Here is a 10542-nt window from a genome sequence, read left to right as displayed (position 1 = left end):
GTGTGTGTGGGCGACTTTTGTGACCCGGGTCCCTCGCTTCTCTCCACGCAAATGCCGCTGTTGGGGTCGGTGGGGAACGCGCGGAGGACGTCGAGCCGTGCGCAGTGTGAACTGAGCGGCGGCGCTGTGGAGGCGACGCCGGGCACCGCGTGGTGGCCGGCTGCTGCCGCCGCCGCGGAGGGCGCCGTGCAGGTCTGTAAGACGGCCAGCGGCTCCGACGCCACGAGTGGCAGCCTCCCCACGAGCAGCAGTCTGCTGGACCTGCTGGCGACGGTGCGGCGGGCGCTGTCTGCCGCCGACTCTCTGGCGGCGCTCTCCCGCGTCTCCTCCCGCGGCAGTGAGGAGTTTCGGTGGGATGCCACGTTGCCCACGTCCAACAGCGGGGGCGAGTGCGTGAGCGCGAGTGCGGCGTACCTGCAGACCATTCTTGCGGCCGTAGCGACGCTGGCAGAGTCGCAGCACATTGACTTGGAGAATGCCGTGCGCTGCCGCATCCGCTCCCTCGCGTTGCAGGAGCATTCCTTGCTGGGCTTCCCTGCCGCTGCCCACGGCTGCGCCCCGGCGGACGGCGTCGACGCGGCTGCGGGCCACGACATGGGGCACGAGAAGCACGCGCGTCCGGGAGTCGTGGAGGAGGGGCAGCAGCCCGCGCTGGACGCTCAGGAAACTGACCGAGAGCCCTTCCGCGTGCTCTCTGCGGAGGCGTTGGCGGCAGACATGGCGCCGCGGAGTCGCGTGGCGGATGGTGGCGCCGAGAGTCATTCCTGCAGCGACATGGACCTGTTCTCGGCGGCGGCGGCCATGGCGGCCGTGCTTGGGGTGGACGTGGCGGGTGGACCTGAGGACGTGCAGTGCGCTGCGCCCGTGGAGGCGGCGGCATCCAACGCGCCCGCGCCACCACCGCCGTGTGTGGCCGCAGTGGCGCACGGGCAGGCGCCGCGGCGCGCCCCTGCCGAGGGCCAGGCGCACCACCGGCCAGCGGAGCAGCACCCACGGCCGATGCCAGCCACGGCAACGGCGACGGCGGGGGACGTGGACGCTGGCGCACCGCCAATTCAGTGCACTGCGGCGGCGTGTGCGTCGCAGCCCTCGCCGCCGGAGGCGCGTGACGGCAACGTGGCGGAGGCGGAGCGAGTCCCAACACGTCGGTCCGAGTTCAGTCCGCCAACAAGGCCCCCGCAGGCAGCGACAAGCCGGTGTGCGTCGCATGCCGTGGGTATATCTTCTAACCAGCTCGCCGCAGTCGTTGCTGGAGAAGGGGGGGACGAGTGCGTTGCCACCTTCTCTGTCGCAGATGGGAGGAGCTCGGGCTCGGCGGGGGCGGCGGGCGCTCCATTGGCGCGAGAATTAGCCACAGCAGCGGGAGCCGACGGAGGCGGCGTCGCGCCGATCCCAACAGCGGCCGACAGGCTCGCAGCTTCAGCTGCCCTGCTTGGTCTGGCGGCACACAACACGGCGGCGCGGCGGCAAGTGGCGGACTCCGCGGGCGGCCCCCTCGTTCCGCTGCCGTCACCGCAGCCACCGAGGCCCCACTCCGCGCCGCCGCTTCTGCGCGGGGCGCTGCACCCCATTTTGTTCCCCACCGCCGGCCGGACCGCGTCGCCGCAGCTGCGGCTGGAAAACGACATGGGCGCCTCCTCGCTGCCGGAGAACGTCGCGGCGGCGCCCGGCGCGTGTGGCCTCCGTCCGAGTGCAGAGTTATCAGCAGGGGCGCCGCGCGGGTCCCGGCCCTGCCTCCCCCGCCGCGAGGCGACGTCGTCGTCGTGGACGCCCCCCGTGAGCGTCAGCGGCGACGCCGCCGAGGAGCAGCGCGCCCGGCGGCAGGAGGAGGACGCGGCGGCCTGCTCGCAGACAGACAACAGAGCCGCAGTGGGGCTTCCCGTGGGTGGCGGTGGCCTGCTGCCGCTGACCTCGTCAACCCCCCCGCTGGCGCCGGAGGGAACCCTCCGGCAGGAGCAGCAGCAACAGTGCGAGGTTTCTGCGATGTCTGCGGTGACCGTCAGCGTGTCGCCGTTTTTGCCCTGCGACGAATTCACCCCGTCCTCCCGCTGGAGCGACGAGGTCTCCGCCGCCCCAATGACGACGCCGACGCCGACGCCGACGCCGACGCCGCCGGCGGCCAATGCCACCCTGTCCGTGCTGCGTGCGACCGTGCCGTCGACGCTGCCGGCGGCGGCGGAGCAGATGGACGAGGGCGCGAAGCCGGAGGTGGCGGTGCCGCGAGGCACCGCAGCAGCGGCACCGCCCGTGGAAGACGACTGCCCGCGCGCCACCTCACAGGAGGCGGACACGGTGGGCAGTTGGACGGCAATGACGCCCACGCCGTCCGTGCCGCCGCAGGGCGGTTCTCGGGCGACAACGAACATTGCCACCGTCGCGAGCGAATCAGGCCGGAGCTCAACCAGCGTTGCCGCCACGCCTGATGAAAACGCAGGCAACACGCAGTCACTGCCCCCGCCGGAGGCACGCGGCAGCGCACCGCCTCACCAAGCCCTGTTGCGGGGGGACGGTGAGCGGCGTGCAAGCCCCGGTGGGAGGAGGTTTCCGTATGGTCTGCTGCTGCTGCAGCAGTTGCTCCAGGAGCAATGAGAAGCATTGGAGAGGGCGAAGAGGTTACGCAGCTAAAACTGCACAAAGCAAAAAGGAAAAAAAAATGAACAAAGAGGGCGTGGAGCGGAGGGGCGGGCATATGCATCTGTACCTGTATCTTTTTTTCCCCCTCCCCCTCCCCCCACTTTTCATCTCTCTGTGTTTCTATGCTTCTGTGGGCGTGGGTGCAACGGAAAGCAACGCCTCTACGAGTTGAATTGCAACACTGCGGCGGTAGTGGGGGTGGGTGGGGCTGCAAATAATAATAGTAATATAGAGAGCGGGCGAAGCCGCGAAGCATGTGCGCCGTACGAGAGCTACAGCAACAAATCAAACGCCCTGTGCGGGGCCTGTTGTCCCCGCTGATGATTTTTTTCCCTCCGGGACTTCTTCCTTTACCACGCATCTGCGTCCTTTAGGTGGCCGATGGGTGTGTCGAAGCCACACTTCCCTCCGCGTCAGGCTCCGACGACTCAGATGCTCTTTTTGTTTTGGGGCTTCCCCTTGCATTTTCCTTTCGCCTCTTCGTGGGCTCTCGAGTGAGTTGCTGCCGAGCGTTTTGTTGAGACGTTTCACTCCCTCTCTATCTCTCTCTTTTTTTTTTCCTCCATGCCTCTGTGTCTGGCTTTTGCAGGGGGGAGAAGTGCGTGCGTGTGTGTTTTTTTTGTTTGGCCCTCTTGTGCTTCTTCTCTTTGCACGAGCCGTGGCGAGGCGACGCCCGTCTGCTCTCTCCTCCTCCTCCTCCTCCTCCTCCGGCGGCTGCGGGCAGAAGCATCCCCTGCATTTCTCTCAACAATCCCCCTTTTTTCTTCACTGACTTTTTCTTCTCGCGTGTGTGTGTGTGTGGCGTGGTGCGTAGGGGCGAGGAAAGGCACCGCGACTCCGGCAGCCGCCATGCCATTCCGGGACGCCGCCGCCGCACTGCACCTGCCGGTGGAGCGCACGGAGGTCCTCTACGCCGTTGCCACCGGCGATGTGCGGCTGTGGGAGCGGCGAATTATCCGGTGCGCACGCGATCGCGTAGCCGCGGCGGCGTCCGCCACCGCCTCGAGTGACACCGTCGACAGTCGCGGCGCCTGCACGAGCAGGGACGTGGAAACCCCCTCCGCCGCAGACCACAGCCAACCACAGCAGCAGCAGCAGCAGCAACCGCATCAAACGGGGACTGCTGAGCGTGGGGGGATGTTTAGTTTCTTCTGGTCCGGTTCGCCTGCCGCCGCACCCACGGCATCGGCATCGGCGACGGCGACGAGCGAAGCAGACGACAGGGCAGACTTTTCGCAGTACACGGGGCCAAATTTTTATACTCTCATGGAGCTGGTGCGGGGGGCCATGCGCGTGACGACGGAGGCGGGCCAAACCGACGCTTCCGTCCCCGCCCCCACCATCGCCCCAGGGCGGATGTGCTGGAGCGGGGACCTCTTGACCGCGCTGTCAAGTCTAGTCATGTTTCACGGCAGCGTGCCGGCCGTGGGTCGATTTCTGGGCGTGCTCCTCGGCAGCTACGTCATGGCCGTCGTGTCTCACCGCTGCCGTCGCGACGGCGCCGCCGCACGGGCGCCGCCCACCGAGCGGCCGAACGCCAACGAAGCGGGAGGCGACGCGGGAGAGGCAGACATGCGGATATTTCAGAGCGAGGCCTTTGCCGCTCTCATTGCGCGCCTGGCGCAGATATACTTCCCTCTCTGGCGCAGTCTCAGCGGGGCGGGGGAGGAGGCGGCGCGGCGTGCCGAAACGGGGGCGTCAGCCATGCCGCCGCAGCTCCTGCTGCACACCCGCTGTGTGCCGCTGCCGCCGTCCCACCGCCACCCCCTCACGATCTGGCGGGGCACGGGCGGCGGTGGCGATGGCGACAATTCACCGGCTGCCGAGCCGCGGGGGCTCCGGTCGCGGATCATTTCATCAATGTTTAACCGACGAAGCACCCACCGTGCTTGTGCGGGGCTGCGCTTATGCGGCGACGCAACGCGGGCTGGCAGGTTGGGCGCGGCCCGCACCACGGAGCCGCATGCAGCGGCAAAGAATAAAAGGAAGGAAGCGACGGCGGAGGACGACACGGACGTCGATGAAGAAGAGGGGGAGAACGCGGCGGAGGTCCCGGTAACACTGGAACACGTGCGGGAGATTGTTGTGTGCGTTGCTCTGGCGGAGCTTGGCAGACTCGTGCTCTTCTCGGACGTCGCCGAGGCGCCTGGGGGCGGCGACCCGCGGGACTCCCACAGTCTCCAGCGAGGGCAGGGGACGACGCCGGCAGAGCCAGCGGAGGATGCGTCAGACGCGTCGTGGGCGGCGTATTTGGCGTGCGTACGGCGCGGCGCGGGCGCCAGCACGGCCGAGCGGATGCGCGACGTTGCCGCCATCCTGCGGGCTGCGGGGGATGCCTGGCGGCGGCAGCTCTCGACGGGGGCGGCGGCATCCACGCCAGAAGAGCAGGCGCCAGGGCGCGGCACCCACCACCCCCGCGTCAACAGCAACCACTGCTGGGTGACGGTCGCGGTGTGTCGCGTGTTGAAGTGCGTCTCGCAGACGCCCTGGGGCGTTTGCCTCACCTCCGCCCTCGCACCCACGCGGCACGGAGGGCTTCAGCGGCCCCGGGCTGCGTATCAAGAAAAGGACTTTTACTACATGAACATCCTCCTGACGTGTCTATGCGTTGCGGGCGAGCAGCTTCCCCCGTCCCTCGCCCAGTTCGCTCTGCGGCTCATGGAGTTCAACCTCTCCGATGTGCTGCTGCTGGGCAGAAGCGTTGGCGCGGAGACCCCGCGGCAGCAGCAACCACTGCCGCCGCCGCAACAAACGACGGGCGGCCGCTGCACCACCGAGAGGGCACAAGCCGGCGGTCGCGGTGACGCAACGGACCCTGCTGTGGAGCGAGACGGGTTGGCTGCGGGCCGTGCGCGGAATGCGGAGGCGCGGCGGCGCCACTTTGCAGCGGCGGCACTTTGTACGACAACGTTGAAGTCCCTGCGTGACTCTTATGCACGCGGGAGTGTGGCTCCGAGGGACACGCATGTCCGATGGCTATCGGCGCTGCTGCGACAACAAGTGCTGCTTTGGGAGCGATCCTTGCGTCGTGCGGTGCTGCTTGGCCCTCACGTTCGCAGCAGCGCGACGAGCCCGCTGGACGAGAGAACATACTTGGCGCAGCGAGACGCCTTCATTGCGGTGGACCCACGCGAGCAGCCGGAGGCGGTGTGCAGCCTGGTCTGGTGGCGTACGCGGATGCTGCTTGAGTGCCTTTGCGCCCTGCGTGACATGTTTGCTGCAGGGGTCGCGTGTGGGCTGCTGCAGGACACGACCGCCTTCGTTGCCGCGATGCGGGAGCTCGGCCGGGTGCTGCAGATGGTCTGCTGGATTGACCTCGACGCCGCGCGGGCCACGCCGCCCGGGGCGCGTCACTCAGAGACCCCCGCAGCCGCGGCCGAGGTTTTCCCCTTCCCCGTCCTCGCAGCAACCGAGCGACGCTTCTTTGTTGGCGCGATGCTCGTGTTCGGCATGGGCGCCGCCGCGGATGCGCTCTTGTCCTTCCACGCGTGGGTTGACCGCCGTGAGGCGGCGGCTGGCGACACGGAGAGCGGCGACGCCAGCGGCGGCCAGGAAAAGTGTGCCGCGGCCTCGTCTGACGGCGGCGCGGCAAACGCGCGACGATTGTGGGTGGATGACTTTTCGCTGAGTCTTCTGTTGCCGTCCGTCGTCCGGGTGCTGCAGTCGCTCGCGTTCTGCGTCCCGGCGGAGTCGATGCTGCCGGCGATACTTCGACTGAGCCACGCTGTTGAGTTTACAAGCATTTCACATGTGGCGTGGGCCGGCGATCAGGCGCCGCGGGATAATTTCTCCACGTGCGGGGACGGCCGTCAAGACGCAACGGGCGCGGCTGCAGGGACAACCGCCGCCTCTTCTGCGTGCACGGCGACGCCCTTCGCGGCGTGCCTCCGCGTCGCTGGGGAGGTCATGGCGCTGGCAAGCAGCGTCCAGCGGGTGCTGCTGTCACGCGGCCTCCGCGTCCTCGCCCCCGCGCCGGCCCACGACGAGGCGCTGGCGCGATGGATGATGGCGCCGTTCGCGAATAACCCACTGCCGCAACCGGGCGACGCCGCCCCCCGCTGCCAGGTCCTGCTGCACATTGCGGAAGGCTTCGTGCTGCGCGTGCCGTGGGCCGGGTGGGCGGCGGCGCCCGCCTGCGTTGGAGCCCCACAGAGTCATGCGGTCGCCTCGCCCGCGCCGCCGCCCCTCTTCGCGGCAGCGTACGTGATAGCGACGGCCGCTGCGCTGCTTCGCCTTGCATCTTTTGCCGAGACGCGGCCCTGGGGACCGCAGCGGCTTCGCGGCGCAGTGCCGCTAGAGCGGGTACGTGGCGTGCTCTTTGGCGCGGTGGCTTGTGTGTTTCGCGGCGTGGAGGATGCGGCGTTTCGACGCGCCTGCATGCGTGAGGAACTGCGCCTCCGCCAACGACAGGGCCCGCGGCCGCAGGACGCCGGGAAAGGCGACGGCGTACTCTCGGCGCTTTACTACGCGTGGGACGGCGTGGTGGCGTCGCTGTCGCTTCGCACGCCACACGAGAGCGATGCGGCGCGGGCGCGGAGGGAGGATTGGGCGGCGATTGACGCCTACGTTGACCGCCAGCACGGCCTGCTCTGCGACGACGCCGTGGGCATCGCCACCGCCCTCTACGCGGTGGCGCGGTGCCCCTCCGCCACGGCCACGACAGGCGGCGCGTCCACGCTGCACGCCTCCCTGCAGCGGCTCGCCCAGCACTCGCTGGAGTCCCTCCTGCCCGACGCCGACGTGCCCGCGGCGTTTCGTCTCGCGCCTCTCGCGACTTGCCGCGCGAGTGTCGTGGCAGTGCCTCCAGCCTCGGACTGGACGCCGACCGGGCTTGCAGAGTTCCCTGGCGCCACCTCCGCGCTGCTGCGACAGCTGGTCGTGTCCCTGCTGCCAACGGGGCAGCAGCGCGATGCCACGGGGCCCCGTGGCTGGGAGGGGCCGTCCATCGAAGGGCTGCTGCTCCGGCAGGCCTCTGCACTCGTGCGCGTCATGGCGGTCGTTGCCGCCTTAACGGAGCGCACGACAAACGGGGAAGGCACGGCGGCGGAGGCGGCACCGAAGTTTGTGCTACATCCCGCGGCCCTGTCCTTCCGGCAGTGGCGCAAGTTGTGCTTTGCCCTGCATGCCATGCGCCGGGCGGAGGGCGGTGACGTCGCCCTCGCCTCACCCACCGCGGCATGCCGCTTCCAGCATCCGCAGAGCTGCACGGAGAATGCGCAGGAGGTGGCGCCTGGTGTGCAGCTCCTGCAGCGGGGGCAGGAGAGCGGCGAGGGGGCGGCGCATCGCTGCCTCGCGTGCTGCCCAAGCGTGGAGTGTGAAGAATACCTCAGGTCCTACGTGGAGGCGGGCCTGGCGCTAGTGAACCGCTCGCGCATGGACGTCCTGATTTGCCGCGCCACCACGGCGGAGGAGCGTCGTGGGTTGTTTGCGGTGGCGTTGGTGCTGCGACGCGCCGTCGCCGTATTTTTTGCGGCGAGTGAGCCCCCCGGGACCGACGCCAATGCCAACGAGCGAAGTGGCACGAGGCCCCGCTGCGGTGAGCCCTGCGAGGCGCATGCTGCACGCAGGCGGCACCCACCGCTGCCACGACGGCAGTCACGCCGGGAAGCAGAGCGGGCTGTACTGCTGCGCATCGCCGCCTTCGCATTTGGCGTCCGTCCGCTGCGGTGTGCGGAGGAGTTACTGGACTGAGGGCGCCTGCCAGGAACAGGGCAAATGAGCCTCTCCTCAACCCTGTTCCTCGCCAGTGGGCACGCTGAGTTCTTTTTTTTAAATTTCAGATGTTTTCCCTTCTTGCCGCCCCTTCCATTTTACTTTATTTCTCGTATGTGATGCGCATATATATGTATGTATGTATATCTCTGGGGGGGGGGGGGAGTGCCGCAGCTCACCAGGAGGGACAGAGCTGGCGGAAGCATGAGACGCGTCCTCGCTGCGTGCCGCAGGTTCGTCTGCCTGCTGGTGCCGGCCGCCCCGGCCGCTGCGAGGTGGCGGGGCCTGGCGTGAGTGTGGGCCCAAGCGGAACTCCGCAGGGGCGCGCGCGAGGAAGGGTCTGTATGCGTGCTCGTTCAAGCCACAAGGGGCCGGGCTTGCGAGGCACGAGCAGGGGATTTTTGCCAGCTGCGTGTGTGTTTTTCTTATTTACTCTCTCTTTTTTTTTTTTTCGTCTCTGCCCCGTGCGCGGAGTTTGTTTGCGGGCCGCAGGTGCCCACCCCCCACCTCCGCACACCGTACGGGAGGGGGGGGAACGTGTTGCTCGGCGCGAGAGACTCGGCCTCGGGTGGGTTCATTTCGCCCTCCCACACACGCACGCAGGGCGTTTTTGTGGGTCGCGTCGCACGGCCGCGTGACGGCGGCGTCCATGGCGCGCAGCGACAACGCCGCGGCGTGGGATATTTTGTGCGCCCTCGCCCTCGACGACGCGCCCGCTGACGCGCAACCCGCCCGGGGCAGTCAGCGGCGCCGCCCCAGCCCGCCACGTGCGGCGGGGTCCCGCGGGAACGGCTCGGGCGGTGCCTCTCCTCGACGCGGGACGGACGCCGCCGGCCTGCTGCTGGAGGCGGAGGCGCTGCTGCTGCGGCCGCGCCAGCGTCACCCGCCCGCCGCGGCGGAAGCGCAGGGCTCTCAGTGGCAGCCGCAAGCCGCGCCTCCCGCAACCGTGGCAGCGGTGCGAGGCACAGGCCCCCCCTCCTGCGCCGCCTCGCAGGAAAGTCGCTCAGGCAGGGCCGTGGCGGACGGGCACGCGGAAGACGCCGGGCGCGTAGGGGGCCGCGCGAGGGAAGCGGCGCCGCGGGCGGTATTTACGGCGCCGGTGGCTGCGACGACAACGGTCTACCGCGACACCGCGGCTGGACACGAGGCTGCGGTCGCCCCCGCCGCTTTGCATCCGCCGCCGCGGAGCGTGACGCACGACGCGGAGCGTGACGCACTGCTCGCCTTGAAGGAGGCACGTCGTTTGCGGCGCACACAACCCACGCCGCAGGCAGGGCACCGTGACGCCACCGCCGCGCCGCATGCCGTGCGGTGTTCGCTGCAGCAGCGACTGGACCTTCTCCGCTCCGCCCACCGCGACACCGCCGCGGCGTTGGCAGGGGCATCACGGCTGCTGCTGCAGGAACGCAAATGGATCAACGTGCGGTGCACAATCCTCTACGAGCGACTGCAGCTGCTTGCACAGCACCGCACAACGGTGGTGCGCCAGCTGCGGTCCGCCCACGGCGACGCCGTGACGGCACTTCTCACTGACCACCGCCGTGACGCCTAGAAGAAAAAAAAACCAAAAAATTGCCGTATATATACATATATATGTATGACGCTATCGATGCTCTTTCTACTCCTTTCTCCCGAAATCCCCACCACATTCACTGCTTGTCTACACAACCACGAAAACCATGCTCGGCACGGTCGCCGTGGTTACTGGGTCACATATTACATTCACCGCCGGTACACTCCTCACATTGGCACCCCCGCGCACTGCGTCCTCTTCCCGCTCTGCCTCCATCTCTTTCCCTCGCGCCCGTCCCCCCCCCCCCGCGGCAGTCGTGATACTTTTCTTTGCAAGCCAGCAGCTCACAAGCCAGCATGCCCGTCGCATTCCCCACCGCCGCGTCGCTGACCCTGTACAAGGACTTCCACAAGGATGTGAATGATATGCTGACGAAGAGCTACAGCGAGTCGGAGAAGTGGAAGGTGGAGAGCAAATTCAAGGGCCCAAAGGACACGCTCTTCGTGAACCCCACGGCGACGTCTGACGGCAAGTTCAGCGTGGACGTGGAGTACGCCCCCAGCCAGTGCGGCGCCGCGGTGAAGGCGACGCTGCAGCCCTATGTCCGCAGTGCGGGGCTGACGGTGTCGTACCGCTACCGCGGCCACAAGGTGGAGGCGGTGGTGAGGAAGTGCTGCGACTAC

General features: G+C 68.1%; 4 protein-coding genes across 4 annotated transcripts, besides 3 other annotated features; all 4 read left to right on the top strand.

The window, feature by feature from the left end:
* Positions 1–51: 51 nt before the first annotated feature.
* Tco025E_07736 (uncharacterized protein) lies at positions 52–2589 on the top strand (the record flags this gene model as incomplete). The annotated part of the gene is made up of 1 exon (XM_029374595.1): positions 52–2589. The coding sequence occupies one exon, from the start codon at positions 52–54 to the stop codon at positions 2587–2589; it is 2538 nt and encodes an 845-aa protein (XP_029225309.1).
* Positions 2590–2619: 30 nt separating this feature from the next.
* Positions 2620–2663: a microsatellite.
* A 655-nt stretch (positions 2664–3318) lies between these two features.
* Positions 3319–3343: a microsatellite.
* A 140-nt stretch (positions 3344–3483) lies between these two features.
* Positions 3484–8325, top strand: Tco025E_07735 (uncharacterized protein; the record flags this gene model as incomplete). The annotated part of the gene is made up of 1 exon (XM_029374594.1): positions 3484–8325. One exon carries the CDS (start codon positions 3484–3486, stop codon positions 8323–8325), a length of 4842 nt encoding a protein of 1613 aa, XP_029225308.1.
* A 133-nt stretch (positions 8326–8458) lies between these two features.
* Positions 8459–8491: a microsatellite.
* A 504-nt stretch (positions 8492–8995) lies between these two features.
* On the top strand, positions 8996–9898 carry Tco025E_07734 (uncharacterized protein; the record flags this gene model as incomplete). The annotated part of the gene is made up of 1 exon (XM_029374593.1): positions 8996–9898. The coding sequence occupies one exon, from the start codon at positions 8996–8998 to the stop codon at positions 9896–9898; it is 903 nt and encodes a 300-aa protein (XP_029225307.1).
* A 317-nt stretch (positions 9899–10215) lies between these two features.
* Tco025E_07733 (voltage-dependent anion-selective channel) lies at positions 10216–10542 on the top strand (the record flags this gene model as incomplete). The annotated part of the gene is made up of 1 exon (XM_029374592.1): positions 10216–10542. A coding segment is annotated over one exon (327 nt), but the record flags the coding sequence as incomplete, so codon positions are not given.

The sequence above is a fragment of the Trypanosoma conorhini genome (assembly GCF_003719485.1).
Source record: "Trypanosoma conorhini strain 025E chromosome Unknown Tco_14.4_contig_00624, whole genome shotgun sequence".
NCBI lineage: Eukaryota > Euglenozoa > Kinetoplastea > Trypanosomatida > Trypanosomatidae > Trypanosoma > Trypanosoma conorhini.
This window is presented reverse-complemented; position numbering and strand designations above follow the sequence as displayed.